At 47.8% G+C, this 14444-nt stretch overlaps 5 protein-coding genes across 5 annotated transcripts; 2 read left to right on the top strand and 3 right to left on the bottom strand.

The window, feature by feature from the left end:
- Positions 1-76: 76 nt before the first annotated feature.
- ONS95_004957 (uncharacterized protein) lies at positions 77-1571 on the bottom strand. The gene is made up of 2 exons (XM_058498344.1): positions 683-1571; positions 77-628 (listed from the first exon to the last, which is right to left on the bottom strand). The coding sequence occupies exons 1-2, from the start codon at positions 1447-1449 to the stop codon at positions 145-147; spliced, it is 1251 nt and encodes a 416-aa protein (XP_058351858.1). The 5' UTR covers positions 1450-1571; the 3' UTR covers positions 77-144.
- A 202-nt stretch (positions 1572-1773) lies between these two features.
- On the top strand, positions 1774-5170 carry ONS95_004956 (uncharacterized protein; the record flags this gene model as incomplete). The annotated part of the gene is made up of 6 exons (XM_058498343.1): positions 1774-2555; positions 2607-2673; positions 2736-3315; positions 3365-3460; positions 3517-4335; positions 4403-5170. The coding sequence occupies exons 1-6, from the start codon at positions 2393-2395 to the stop codon at positions 5168-5170; spliced, it is 2493 nt and encodes an 830-aa protein (XP_058351857.1). The 5' UTR covers positions 1774-2392.
- A 533-nt stretch (positions 5171-5703) lies between these two features.
- ONS95_004955 (uncharacterized protein) lies at positions 5704-8164 on the bottom strand (the record flags this gene model as incomplete). Its single annotated transcript, XM_058498342.1, has 6 exons — positions 7603-8164; positions 6975-7542; positions 6552-6646; positions 6297-6474; positions 6162-6245; positions 5704-6111 (listed from the first exon to the last, which is right to left on the bottom strand). Exons 1-6 carry the CDS (start codon positions 8130-8132, stop codon positions 5704-5706), a joined length of 1863 nt encoding a protein of 620 aa, XP_058351856.1. The 5' UTR covers positions 8133-8164.
- A 446-nt stretch (positions 8165-8610) lies between these two features.
- Positions 8611-13077, bottom strand: ONS95_004954 (uncharacterized protein). The gene is made up of 10 exons (XM_058498341.1): positions 12529-13077; positions 11358-12445; positions 11143-11304; positions 11023-11092; positions 10840-10975; positions 10672-10790; positions 10534-10617; positions 10346-10486; positions 10216-10294; positions 8611-10166 (listed from the first exon to the last, which is right to left on the bottom strand). The coding sequence occupies exons 2-10, from the start codon at positions 12308-12310 to the stop codon at positions 9343-9345; spliced, it is 2568 nt and encodes an 855-aa protein (XP_058351855.1). The 5' UTR covers positions 12311-12445; positions 12529-13077; the 3' UTR covers positions 8611-9342.
- A 710-nt stretch (positions 13078-13787) lies between these two features.
- On the top strand, positions 13788-14426 carry ONS95_004953 (uncharacterized protein; the record flags this gene model as incomplete). The annotated part of the gene is made up of 1 exon (XM_058498340.1): positions 13788-14426. The coding sequence occupies one exon, from the start codon at positions 13788-13790 to the stop codon at positions 14424-14426; it is 639 nt and encodes a 212-aa protein (XP_058351854.1).
- Between the last annotated feature and the right edge of the window lie 18 nt (positions 14427-14444).

Here is a 14444-nt window from a genome sequence, read left to right as displayed (position 1 = left end):
GTCTAGTTGGGAGCTGCATCTACTGCTGGTTGTGCGAGACAAGGATGGAATAACGAATCGTGAATCAATAAATATGAGGCAAGTGATAGCAAACATGATGTATAGTCCTCGTATCTATCGCTAACTTCATTACTAAACCAACGCTCAATTAAACAGCTTATCATCCATAGAGCAACACCTCGCCATCTCAAACTGTTCGTCTGTCTGGCACACTAGAAGTTTGTGCCTTGCTCCATCTTTCCCAACACTCTGCACGACGTCTCTGATAGGCTTCTTATTGGCTTCTGAGTCGATCTCGAAACCTATGCAAGCAGTCTCCTCAGCAACTCTCCGTCTCAACACCTCGCTCTTCTCGCCGATCCCTCCAGCAAAGACCAATGCATCGACTTTGCCATTGAGAATCACATAGTAACCACCGATGTAGTTGAGAATTCTATCTAGGAAGATATTGAATGCTAGCTTCATCTTTGGATCGTCGGACGAGGCGATGGTTCCGAAATTCGTTGTGCCGGTTAAGGATTTCCAGCCTGATTCTTTGTTGAGAATCTCTTCCGCGCGCGATATATGAAGATCCGCTGTAGAGTGTGGGGAGAGCTTTCCAACGTCTGATGCGTAGTGAAAGACAAGACTAATAAGCTATCAGCACACGGCTCGCTATACGCAAGTTACGACGACAAAATACCTGGGATCTACACTGCCACTTCTCGTCGCACCAGGTAAGCCCGCCAGAGGTGTCAATCCCATGCTAGTATCAAAACTCTGCCCATTCTTCACCGCACACGCACTAGCACCACTTCCAAGATGTAATACAATCAAATTCGTCTCACCCTCCTTCTTCCCCAAGTATGCCGCCACACGTCTCGTGATAAACGAGTAGCTGATCCCGTGGAAACCATATTTACGCAGCTTGTTCTTCTTTGCAATCTCTTGGTTGATTGGATACGTCCTGATATGTTCCGGTATACTCTGATGGAACTCGCTATCAAACACAGCTACATTGCGCGTTTTGGGCATCTCTTCAATGCAGCATTGTACGATCTCAAGAGCGGAAGCATTGTGTAGTGGCGCGAGGTCGGTCAAAGCTTCGAGCTTGTGGTACGTCTCGTCGTTGATAATCTGCGGAGTTTCAAAATCACCGCCATGAACTACACGGTGGCAGACAAGAGCGATATCGTCTTGTTTCGTGATATGCGAGAATTCCGAGTCCTTGATCAGCATGTCCAGCATGTATTTGAAGGCATCTTTCTGGCTTGAGATTTTCTCGTCGAGTTTCTGATCTTTGCAAATTGATTGTGAACAGCGGGTATATTTCAGTTGTGGGGGAGGAGAGGTAAGACCATCTACTTGCGTCTCTGCGAGCTCTTTCGGGTCTTCTCCGGAAAATGCTGTGTAAACAGAGATCTTGACGGAGCTAGAGCCGGCATTGATGGAAAGGATTATTTTGGACATGATCAACCAAAATGCCCGTTCGATTAGGAAGATGAGTCTCTCTTTCTCGGAGATTTGAACTGAGGCTATCTAAAGGATGCCCGGGCAGTCTATTCTGTTATTCATTCTGAGAAATATCTCAAGGCCCCGCCAGAGTTCTCCTCCCTCCATCGGATCATGACATGACGTTCCACCTCGGGAGCTAGGCTTATCATAACCGAGAAAACTAGCCGTATAAAGCTTGCGATCCCCTGTCCGACAGGGATACTAAGCGGATTGCAGGGATAGCCTGCTTCCATCAGGCCATGATGTTGATTATTTTCCAGCCCGCACTCTCCAGACGCAGAGCAGAACTCATGCCACTTTTTCGCTGCTCAGCACAGCGGCCCAAACAAGAGGAATGCAAACAAGCAAAGCATACGAGGCTATAAAACCTGATCACAATCGCGCTTTCGAGAATGTCCAGCTTGGCAAGGCTGAGGACGACGGCGGACGGTAAAATAAAAGGAGCTCTAAATCGAAGTCAAGCCATGACGTTGTTGAAAACAGGCAAGCCCCAAACATCGGGAACCATCATTTTTCGAGCACCGAGCCCGCAGCTGCCGTCCACTTGTACTGGCGCATCATTCCATGTAGACCAATGCAATTGGAAGCGCCGGCAACGTGTGTGCAATCTTCTAGGTCCTGGTTTGCAGGCTCTAGAACGTGATATCAGGGCCAACGAATCCGAGACTTCCGTTCAAAGTTGCTGTGACGCAGCCTGCTGCTCTAGCCGGAGTCCTTGATGTCAAGTTTTCAGAGGACATGATCAGTTGATCTTCTTATTTCCACTTATCAACCGGCTTTTTCTGTTCCCCTTCTCTTAAACCCATCACTGTCACTTTCTCAGATCCATACCAATTGCTACCTTAAGAGCTGTTTAGTCGTGCTATCTCATTGCTTGTTACGCCCTTTATCCGCCAATATGCCTGGGGAAGTGATTGACAGGCCAAATCCCAAAGCTTTGAAGTCTTTGATCCCGGACGATGTACTCAAACTCTCAGTTCAGCTTGAGAAGCTGCAACTGAGTGATGCAGACCTCAAAGGACTCGAGGAGTTCCGCAGAGCAAGCAACTACATTGCAGCTGGTAGGGTCTTTGCTACAAAGTAATTGAAATACCATATACTGACTCCGATAGCCATGATTTTTCTCAGTGATAATGCCTTCCTTGAGCGAGATCTCAAGTTTGATGATATCAAACCGAGGTAAGACTCTACATTATCTCCATTAAGACACCAAAACCGTATCTAATCTTCGGCTCCGGCAGGCTTCTAGGGCACTGGGGAACATGCCCAGGTTTAACCCTCGTCTACGCCCACCTTAACTTCCTCACCCGCAAAAATGATCTTGACTGTATTTATGTTGTCGGTCCAGGGCACGGTGCTCCAGCTATTCTTGCGTCTCTCTGGCTGGAAGGTAGCCTCGAGAAATTCTACCCACAATACAGTCAAAACAAACAGGGTTTACATAATCTTATAACTGGCTTTAGCACACCTCACGGATTCCCCAGTCACATCAATGCTGAAACGCCTGGCTCTATTCATGAAGGTGGTGAGCTGGGATATGCACTCTCGGTTGCTTTTGGAGCTGTTATGGACAAGCCAGATTTGATTGTTGGCTGTATTGTTGGTGACGGAGAGGCTGAATCCGGTCCAACTGCCACTGCATGGCACGCGGCCAAATACATCGATCCTGCTGAATCAGGTGCGGTTATACCTATCGTGCACGTGAACGGGTTCAAGATCTCTGAAAGAACTATTTACGGATGCATGGATGACAAGGAAATGGTTACTCTTTTCACGGGTTACGGGTACCAGTGCAGATTCGTGGAAGATCTAGAAGACATCGTAAGCTTCAATGGCCAAAATCAAACAGAAGCGTACTAAATATGAAAAGGACCGAGATTTGGCGACAAGCTTCCAGTGGGCTTTGGACGAGATCCGGATGATCCAGAAGGCTGCAAGATCTGGCAAGCCTATCATGAAGCCTCGCGTAAGTACCAAATTTGTATGCAACATAGACTAAACTGGACTGAATGTGAACCTTAGTGGCCTGTCATCATAATGAGGACGCCCAAAGGTTGGAGTGGACCTAAGGTTGTCGATGGCGAGTTCGTTGAAGGGTCCTTCCACGCTCATCAAGTTCCACTGATGGCCGCCAAAACCAACGAAGATCAGCTCGCGGACCTCCAGAAGTGGCTTCTGTCTTACGGACCTGCAAAGTTGTTCACAGAGACTGGCAATGTGACCGATTCTATTAAGAGCGTCATTCCCGTTGATGCAAACAAAAAGCTCGGACAGCGTGCTGAGACATACAAGTCTTACGAGCCGTTGAAAGTTCCCGATTGGAGAAGATATGGAGTGGAGAAAGGAACAGAGGAGTCCTGCATGAAGGCTATTGGGAATTTAATCGACCAGGCTCTTGTGGATAACCCCAAATCCCTTCGAATCTTCTCCCCAGATGAGTTAGTCAGCAACAAGCTTGATGCAGTATTCAACCACACTGGTCGAGACTTCCAGTGGGATGAATTCTCCCATGCCAAAGGTGGCCGAGTCATAGAAATCCTCAGCGAGCACACTTGCCAGGGTTTTCTACAGGGCTACACGCTCACTGGCCGGACCGGCATCTTCCCGTCATATGAGAGTTTCCTGGGTATCATTCATACGATGATGGTCCAGTACAGCAAGTTCAACAAGATGGCTCGCGAAACCACCTGGCGAACAGATCTCTCTAGCATCAACTATATCGAGACAAGTACCTGGACAAGACAAGAGCACAATGGTTTCTCCCACCAGAATCCCTCATTTATCGGCGCAGTTCTAAACCTGAAGCCAAATGCTGCGCGAGTTTACTTCCCTCCTGACGCGGTAAGTCACCCTCGCTAGCTAATCACTTTACCATCAGCGAGGACCTGCAGCTAAACACAAGAAACAGAACACCTTCCTCTCAACAGTAGCCCACTGTCTCCGCTCTAAGAACTACGTAAACCTCATGGTGGGTTCTAAACAACCGCAGCCAGTGTTCCTCTCAGTTGAAGAAGCAGAAGCACACTGTCAAGCAGGAGCATCAGTTTGGAAATTTGCATCCACAGAGGACGGGCTGAACCCCGACGTAACACTCGTGGGTATTGGGTCTGAACTAATGTTCGAAGTCGTTGTCGCCGCCTCCATCCTTCGCAGAAAGTGTCCCGCACTCCGAGTACGAGTCGTCAACGTCACAGATCTCATGATCCTAGAAGCCGAGACTCTCCACCCCCATTCCCTGACCAACGACGAGTTCAACTCCCTCTTCACGCCCAATCATCCCATCCACTTCAATTACCATGGCTACAGCAACGAAATCAAGGGTCTCCTCTTCGGGCGTCCAAACCTCGACCGTATCACCGTCGAGTGTTACAAAGAAGAAGGATCTACAACGACACCATTCGACATGATGCTCCGCAACAGTGTAAGCAGATACCATGTCATGGAAGCTGCTATCAAGGCTGGTGCGAAGGTCAATCCAAATGTTAGGCTGGACATGACGGCTTTGCTGGGCGAAGTGAGACATCAGGTTTCTAAGGTGCAGAAGTACATCATGGAGACCGGGAAGGATCCAGAGGGAACGTTTGATGTGCCTAAGTTTGAGGGGACGGTGTTTAGAGGTGGAAACAAGGGCGATGGAAACAGTAGTGGCAAGGAGGATGGATTTTTTGTTAACTGATTTATATGATATTTCGGTTCAGGATCAGATTCAGCGTTGCAGTTTAGATTTTGTTCTGTAGAGAAATGAGTTGTCGCCCGGTATATTTCCCGGGGCCTGACTTGTCTGGTCAAAATCATCTCTGGCACTATGTACTACTTTCGTAATGGGTTGTAGACCATCACAAAATTACTGCCATTGACAAAGCGGCGTAAAGTGCTGTCGCGAGAGGGAAAAACGACTGATGTAGCATCCATAATTAGCTCTATTCAGTCATTAGGCCTAGGCAATGCGGTGCCTGGCCACATCATCCAATACAATACGTCCTTCATGTCGCCTCCAAGCTATTCTATGCATCCCTTGCCATCATTCATCGATCGTTAACCAGCATCTCATAATCATACATAGAGACATCAAACAATCAGAAAATAGAACGCCGATAACGCCTTCTTCCCATTCTGCAACACCACACACAATCAGCCGTCCTGTAAGCCGACCGTAGATTATCGTATCACAAACATCTTTACCGTTTCCTACGCCGTCTCCCAGATCAATTATGGCAGGCCATACCCACCATTGACAGCATCCGCTAACTCCGAAGTATTAGGTCGGTTCTGCGCATACCGCTCGTAACTATCAGTATACAGGTCGTCCAGACTGGTAGTGTTCTTGACGTGCTCGTTGTTCACTACAGCCTCAAGCCAGCGTCCCCATCTGCTGTTGGGTACTGGATCAGGCCAGCCGCGGTAGTGCTTCATGACTTTCGTCAGCCGGAGCATCCAAGGCGCGAATTGAATGTCTACATAGGAGAGTTGAGGCCCTAGGAAGAAAGGACCGTGGGGATCCAGGACGTCGACGATCTTAGCGATTTCGTCTTTGAGTTTGGTGGTGTATTCAGTTTGCTTGGTGAATTCCTGGGCCTGGAGAAGCTGGTAGAAGGCCGGGACGATGTTACGATTGATCTAAGTCGTGTTAGATCGTATGATGCCGTAACATCAGCAAAGTCACTTACATGGTCCGCCCAAAGTCTGCAATTGGCTCTGAGTTGAGGATTACTGGGTGGAAGAAGAGGCTGGCCGGCGCCGAGATCTTCGAGCTACAAGTTTGTCAATAAGTGTTTTCACCACAGCAATACTTTGAGACGTACGTATTCCATCAAGACTGTGCTTTCACCACAACCCCAGTCTCCATGTCGTATTCCAGGAACGAGACCTCGCGGATTGACATCCAATAAAGCCTGAGGCTTCTTATATGGATCTACCTCAATATACTGGTATTGCAAACCCTTGGCTTCCAGAGCGATCCAAACTCGCTGTACGAACGGACTAGCGGAGTCAGTTTGTGTCGCGATTTTGTTTCTGACGTAACAGGATGTGCCTGGCGGTCGTCAATTTGCACTCACCAGAAGCAGCTTCCAAATAACTTCAGTTCATTATCCTTAGAATGTTTTCTGACTGTAATCAAAGCATTGCCGCTGGCTTTCTTGTGATATGTCTTCTATTGTGCAGTTAAATCAGTCATTGTCCTGGAGAACGTATATCTGGCTTGAATATGAGAAAAGTAAAGATGCTGTTCAAGGTCCTGAGCAAGAGCATGGGTCATGCAATACGACCAGCCATTTTATAATAGTAAGAGGATGCCGTTATATATTTGTTGGAATAATAAAAGACAGCCGCGATAAATCACGTCTAGTAACGATGATCCTGGACAGTGGCAGAGGTGGACCGGCCTCTTTGCAGCTCGCGAAAGAGTTCCCATGCTGCTCTATTACCGCCAAGAATCCGGGGTAAATGGTCCGTGCGCTCGAAGACTGGAGAGTACATACCTGTATTTTCTTCTCCTCCTTGTCCTTCTTCATCGTAAGTCTTTGGATACTGTTCTTCTTAACCCGATCGCTCTCTTCAAGTGCATGCTTGTGAGGCCCTGGAACACCATCGCCTTTACCATTCCCACCATTGCCGTTGACTCGCTGAATGGTGTAATACCTCTGTCCTGTTGCGCCAGGATGGTTGTTTGCAACCGAAGTGTTGGCAAAGGGAACACCGCTAAACTGGTTCTGTTGTTGGATAGGACCTCCTGGTTGACCTGGTGCAAAGAAGTTGTTGCTTTGCGATGGGTCTGTTTGTGTTACTGGGCCTCCATCGGGAACAAAATCCGGCCTCAACATAGCACCTGGAAAATATTCTGTGATTTTGATCTTTACATCGCATAGGTCACGCTCTCTTGCCGTTCGCTTCCGCTTCTTCTTGTTGGGGTCGTTTGATTTGGGTGTTCCAGGTGGCCGTCCTTTAAGCCGGCAGTCCCAGTAATGAGAAACGAAGGGCTTCCTCTTGTAGCGCTGTGTCGAACGGTGGGAGTATACATTATCAACGTGAGGGAAATATGTCTGAAATCTATAAAAATCTTTTAGCACATGTGCATACAGTAATATAGTAGGAGACCTGAACACTAACTCATCTTCACTTAATGTGATCATTTCGTCCACATTAAACAGTTTCTGGCGCCACTCTGCAAGATTAGGAGGATCAACAACGACCTTGGTGCTGAGATGCCCATTACTCTTCTGGTCTGACCCGTCCGCTGCGCCAAACATATTGTTGTCATCCTCCTGTAAACGGGCAATCGAGTTGTGCTGAATTGACCCGGCGGTCAGGATCCCAAACTGTCCACCATTGTTATGCTGCGGGGTATGCGGACTACCGTTATTTTGCACATGCATAGGTCCACCGTGGCTATGGCTGTGTTCGAAGGGATTCGAGGGTTGAAAGCCGTGTCCGTTTGGGTCTTGCAATCGAAGCTCTTGGTGGAACACTGCATCGCTATTGTTAAGATCGAGGTCGAGTCCGCCTTGGGAAGCCAGCGTATGATGACCTAGGTGAGGCTGGCCATGCTGTCCATGTTGAATGGCTTGGGCAGCTTGTGGTTGCAGTGCTCGGTATTGAGAGGACAGCTGCTGGTGAAGTACTGGCTCAACAGAGTCCATTCTGCGACTTGCACGGCCCCGTTCGATGCTGGTGCTGCTTTTATCAATTGAAGTTCGCGAGTTTCGAGCTCCGGGTCTGCTTTTCTGATTGGGACTAGCGGTGCCGAAGACCTGCTGAGTCAGCGTGACATTTTTTTGACCAAATCAACCAGAATACCTGGAGGGCCTGGAGGGCATGTTCTCGAGATTTTCAAGCATAATAGTAATTGAGTAAGGTAATCTCTTCAAGATCGAGCGGAACTATGAATGCAGAAAATTGAGGACAGCCGTAAATCACATGACCAACGACTGCAATTGCAAGCAAGGACTGGGAGTCACAACAATACTCGGTCTTGAGAAGCTACTATTGCTTCTCAACTTCTAAATCTTTCTTGGGGTTTGAGTAAAAGCAAAGCCCTTTTCTTTACTTTAGCTTTTGATGTGAGTTGAACAGTTGACTACTCGTGGTATTACGGTGAAGTGAAGTGACTTTTCAGCTGTGAACGCTCGCCAACAGGACATAAATTGCATTTACATCGCAAAGCCACATACCTCTGCTATATACATTTCCCCCACGCTGTCCTATGCTCCTTGACCAAACCCTCAACTAGGAGTCATAAGATCAAGCGCAAGGGGCTCTTTTAGCCGGAGCTCACCATAGTAGTGTATTGGGGATTCGACTAAATGTAAACAATATCTCGCTTCAGAGAGGGAGGAGTTCAGACGAACTTCTTAGAATTGTATTGCTATGCAAACCAGGCTCAAATTCAAGTTCATAGCCAACAACAAGACAAACTACTTCACTGACTTCCCATCATAACTCGCCCCACAGATGTATGTCTATGCATACTTTTCCTACTTTGCTGGAGCGAAGCGAAGTTGAGAATTGCCAGCAACAAGAAATCCATAATTGACAGCACGCATGGATAGTTAGAAATCCTCTACCTATCGGGTGGTTGCCTCTACATGGCCTGGTAATTCAAACAATTCAATATTTTCTTTACAGCTCAGTTTCTCCAATGTGAATTCCTGGATGAGAATACCAACAGAAGCGGCGTAAAGTACTCGCGTGAGACGGAAAAACGACTGATGTCGCATCCGGCTTCGGCTCACGAGTTCAGGAAAAACCAATCAATGCTCTTATTAGTACAGTTGGGATATCTCTGCTGCATGGTTACACCCACATATAGCCAATAGCGCAAAGGATCATCATAAAGAAAATCAGAAACAACTAGGAATGCTCCCGAACAGTTCCCTCAGCCGGGTGTCTCCTCTCCAGTGTTTTGTTTGACACGCCGGGTTCGACTTTGAGAATTGGGATTGTCAAACCATATGACTGTGTCTTGCCCTCACTGTCATGCTGATCCTTCTCAACTCTGATACAAACATCCAAACTGCCATCAGTATTCTTGCCATGGGTCGAGCTATTGGCAGCCTTGTGTTTCGTTCCAGCATCGACCTCACCTTCATGAAGCCACGAATGACCATCCTTCGCCTTGGAGGTACCCTGTCTTTCAGAAATAGCCTCAGGGGTTCCATTAGGGGCGGTTCCGTTGGCTCCATTCCCATTGGTGACAGGGCGTTGGTTTGCTCCAGCGGAGTTCTCGGTGATAACAGCCCAGTTTCGACTTGGCATAGTAACATTATTCGAATTAGATGTCTTATTTGAATCACCTGGGTCCTTATCAAAGAACTTCATCAATGTTTCATCCGTATCGTGGTCCAGGTGATGTAGCTTGTTCCTTCGAGCCAGCAAATTTGCAACAGCCTGTGGAGGCGGCTTGTTGACGATGGCGGAGGAGATTATATTGGCCATGTAACGATAATCGTTGGCAACAGGGATTTGAAGCTTGGGATTCGAGTAGAATCGACCAACTGCTGCCAAGTGTACGTCACCGCCCAAAATGGTTATCCGGGCGGAGAACTCGGATGCGAGCGCTTGCAGCTGGTGAACGAGAAAGAGTCGCTCCTTCTTATGAGTACGTGCCGTGTAGTGATCATCGAGGTCATCCAACAGATCAACGCTGCCGTCGAAATGGTTGAAGAATCCACCGCCTGAAAAACGTTAAAATTTATAAAGTATCAATGGAGTCTTGTGACATACCGAAGCCAAATCTTTTATGGAGAAACTTGATAGGGGCGATGATAGGGCTTGAGAAGATGTTCTCCAACCAAGTCAAGCGCTGGGACATATTAGTGGTGGTACAAAGTTACAAATTGTCGTTGAGACATACTGGATATGCGATTGGAATACCCAGGAGAACAACCAGATGCTGAATTGGGGAAGCGCTTCCCTTGGCGGCGGCGAGCTCCTTCCTCAATCTGCTGAAGATTATTTGATAGGTTTCAGGGTAGTTGACTTGTTTTCGGGTTCGCTAAAATATCAGTCGCCGAACGACATGGTCTGAAGGAGAGATTCTACCTCTGTTCTGGCATCAATACCGAAGAAGGCTATCCTAGCACCAAGTCTCGCATAGATGCTTCGGGAGTGCTCGACAACATATGGCTAAAGGCAAGGAATATAAGTTGCATATCACGTGATATAGAAAGAGACCCTTACACCAGGCTTAGCTCCGATGATATAGCTCGAATCGATGGTCTTCTCATCCAGAACATAGGTGTTCTCTAGCTGTCTTTTGTCAAGACCAACCTCCTGGTGGCCGGTAGTTTGAGGTGCATCTTTGTGGGTGTTAGCTTATTTTCATTGCTCCAAGAAGGCTGTCCTTACCGGTAGTGTAGGTAGAGGGCGGAGGAGCAAGGTGGTGTTGGAACAAAAGATAATATTTATTTGCTACTCCACCGATTCCGCGGAATACTGAACATCTCATAAAGTCATCCACGTATGAACCAAATCCGTCGATGATCTAGTACAATGTCAGCGTTGTGGGAACAGAATCGAATGAGCACCCACGTCATGGTCGTCCCAAAGGTTCAGTTGAGGAATCTGGCCATTGGCACCTGCAAATGGTTCGGTTGAATACCTGGCAAGGTTTAGCAGTGTAATTCCTTCCTGTATATCGCAATATCCTACCACTTTATGTAGTTGTTTACATAGTACTCGTCGCACCGCTTTCGCAAGGACTCCGCGAAGGGATACTCCTTTCTCTTGTGAGGGTTACTGATATCGGTCCATTCTCGCAAAGGTCCTCCAACTCGAATACCATCGTTGTAAATCTGGTCTCCGCCTCCGAGCCTGTCACATGTTAGTAGTTGCAAGGATGATCCATAAAGTCGCGAAGCTCATACATGACATGGAAAGGAGCTTTAGCATGCTCTCGCTGTACGTCATTCCACAAGCAAGCTCCGCTATAGGCCTGCTCGTCTGTACCAACACTGAATCCATTACAAGAATGGAACATAATTCTCATGGATTCTGGGATGGCGGGAATGTAGAAGCTTTGCTTGTCGGTCTTGCCTCCAGATGTGAAGATGAGGGATGGGATCTCATAGTCGCACTTCAACTCCGATTGATGCATGGGAACCTGCAGGTCAAATCGCCAGAATGTATTTTCGCGGTCAGAGTAAAGCTTAGTGCCCCGAACTTTCATCTCTCCAGAAGCCTGGCCACCACCAGCCCGGTTTGTTTGTACGCTGTTCTGTGGTACAGACTCGGGCTGCTTGAAGTTGCTGTAGTCCACTCCATTTACAACTCCATAGTTGTCGCTTCGATTGTCGTCAGTTGCTCCGCTCACGTTGCTACCAACATGATCCACTGGTGGGCGTCCAGCTGACGCAGCTCTTAGCTTCAGTTCCGGAACCTCTGGGCTGTCCCCGAGTCCTCCCCCTTTTGTGACGACCAGAACACTGCCAAACCATGTTTCGTTCTCCATGCGCCTGTAATTGAGCAATGGACCACATTTGACCTCCAACGTCCCATGAGTTCCGTCCGCATGTTTATCATGTCCAATAGGATCATGTTGCGCACTGTATGTAGGACCATTGTCTCCGTTACGCGCATTCCCTGCGACCATGATTGGCTTCGCTTTCGATCCTCCTGAGCCGGCGGACTTTGGTGGTTCAACTCTATCTCCGTTCAAGAAATCTGCCAGGTCCTTGCTACCTCCTCTCTCATCTGCTCCTCGAGGAGCCGCATGGGCACGAAATGCTGAGGATTCTTGATGGCGCCAACGGTTTGCAGAGGCATGATTATCCGGATGATCGGGACCCAATGCGGCTTCGTCTCGATAGTGAGCTGCCATGATTGTTCGCGATGTTTCGAGGACTCTGGATAGAGTGTTGGACAAAAGAGAGTTGTGAAGAGGAACAGGCTTGCTCTAATGATAAGATCTGTGTTTGCGCCCTTGACACGCAATTAACGCAGTATGGAGAAGGAACTGCTGGGCGAAAGAAGGTTGTCAGCTCAGCTTCGCGTCTAGTGGAATGACAAGCTCGAGCTGGGGGACGGGAGTCAACAAACAATTCGGGTGGCTGTCTTAGAGAGCTATAAACAGCAGCTGCGACCGATAAAATCCCAAATTTTCCAAAGATCGATTGAAGGAGAGGAGAGGCTCAAGAGACACAGGAAAAAAGACCCGGCATAGTCCTCCTTCATTGAATCATCACCAGGATTAGTGCAGCGCAGTGCAGATGATCAAAACAAGAAACGGCAGTCAGCCAAGACCTAAGACCCAGCCAAGACTGCCGGCGCGCAGCTTGCAGCAGCATCCCAGCATGAAGCAAGGATATAGTGGCCTAAGATGACGATCTCCGCCCGCAGGACTGAATCTCGACTTATCCCTGCTGCTGTAGGATATTATTTGGCTGTAGGATATCATTTGGTGGGGAAGAGATGCTCTTCAAATTGACAACATCCGATTTCTTATCTGGAGTAGTTGTTTAACTAGATAGAGCTATAAAAAGCCTGAGAGATTAGCTAGGTATGGCTTAAGATACTAGCTAGATAATATAATAATACTCAAAGAGTCGTCGTATCGTGTAAAGATACCTACTATTATACAAATCAGATGTTTATTAGTACTAGCTAATTCAATCTTGGCTTCATCTTTGCAAACTAGGAAAAGTTTTTATAGACCTCCAGATCTATGAGGCAAATTATTATGAAAGAGGAGATCAAAATCCTAAGCTCGTTCTCATCACTGCACAACCTAGATCTCTACGACACTTCAGAATTGCCCAGGTTAGCAATTTATTCGGTTCGCTGATCCATATGACAATAGACTCTTTTACGAGTATCCTGACTATGTATAAGACGAGGCAGTTTAGATCCCTGGGATCTATCAAAAATCTCTGTAAAGGCTTTGCCTGACACTTGTTTCTTTGTACTAGAACGGGGGCTGAAGGAATACAACATGTACTATTTGCAGAAGCTAGTGTGATAGTTCAAATGGATGGCTCTGGAGAGTTCTGGACGATGTTGGCTTTCATCAACTCCCATTCGGCCCCCTCCTCGCATTCCTTTTCTCACTCAAGGAGCCAGGTTCCTAGCTGAATCCTTTCGTTGACTTCGTCACACTCTCTGGGCCTGCTAATCCCTACAATTCTCAAGAGAATGCCACACATTGCGCACAGACCAATTCCGCGTCCTCGCGTCTCCCCGCTGCCTTACAATAAAGCTCCCCTCTTTATGAAAAGCTTCCAAGCCCATCATCAATTGCTCAAACTAGTTCACCACCTTACCACGAACCACGAATCGCAATTCAAGACAAGCTATCTACAATGTCATCAGAAGCCATCCCAATTTCCCTCACCCAATTCGCCACCGCCCTTAAAGATCTCCCGATCTCCACGCTTCACCTCAAAGCCATGGAACTCCGCAATAGCATCGCGCACCTCGACTATTCAAACGAGCAGCTCCGACCCTTTGCAGACGGTACAGAAGAATCTACGAACGGCGTCCCAGATCCGGATTGTGTTGATGCAATCAAAGAGAACGAGATCGTGATTAAGAGGCAGATGGAGAGGATAGAGTTATTGAAGAGGGAGGTTGAGAGTAGAGGCGCAAGCTGGACGGAGTTTCAGAGTAAGGAGGAGTTGGAGCTGGAGGGTTCTGAAGCTGGTGGGGGCTTTCTTAATGGAACGGCGGCGGAAGCAGAGGGACAGGTCGCAGTAGCTGCGACAGGAGGTGAAAGGAGCTCGGCGTGGAATGATGGGACGTTCCAGACGGGACGGATTGTTGACGGGGAGGTTAGGATGGATAGACCTTTACAGACGCAGACTAATAGTGGGGTTGCGAGTACTAGTAGCCCGGGTACTGGGGGAGGTAGATTGGATGATGACACTCTAAGGAGGGCTATGGAAGAGAGGATGAGAGCTATGACAGAGGGAGATGATGATGATCAGGGAATGCATCTATGAGAGTGTCTTGAACGACTA

The sequence above is a fragment of the Cadophora gregata genome (assembly GCF_030347475.1).
Source record: "Cadophora gregata isolate MNR1 chromosome Unknown scaffold_15, whole genome shotgun sequence".
Taxonomy (NCBI): Eukaryota; Fungi; Ascomycota; class Leotiomycetes; order Helotiales; family Ploettnerulaceae; genus Cadophora; species Cadophora gregata.
Note: the sequence above shows the minus strand (reverse complement) of the source record. Positions and strands in the feature narration are given on the sequence as shown.

Excerpts from the sequence above, each read along its gene's own strand:
- ONS95_004954 (XM_058498341.1), bottom strand. The coding sequence starts at position 12,310 with ATGGCAGCTCACTATCGAGACGAAGCCGCATTGGGTCCCGATCATCCG. Across the intron at positions 10,618-10,671 it reads TCATCGGAGCTAAGCCTGGT|CCATATGTTGTCGAGCACTC; the intron begins GTAAGGGTCTCT and ends CCTTGCCTTTAG. Across the intron at positions 10,295-10,345 it reads GTATTCCAATCGCATATCCA|CGCTTGACTTGGTTGGAGAA; the intron begins GTATGTCTCAAC and ends AATATGTCCCAG.
- ONS95_004957 (XM_058498344.1), bottom strand. The coding sequence starts at position 1,449 with ATGTCCAAAATAATCCTTTCCATCAATGCCGGCTCTAGCTCCGTCAAG. Across the intron at positions 629-682 it reads AGTGGCAGTGTAGATCCCAG|TCTTGTCTTTCACTACGCAT; the intron begins GTATTTTGTCGT and ends ATAGCTTATTAG.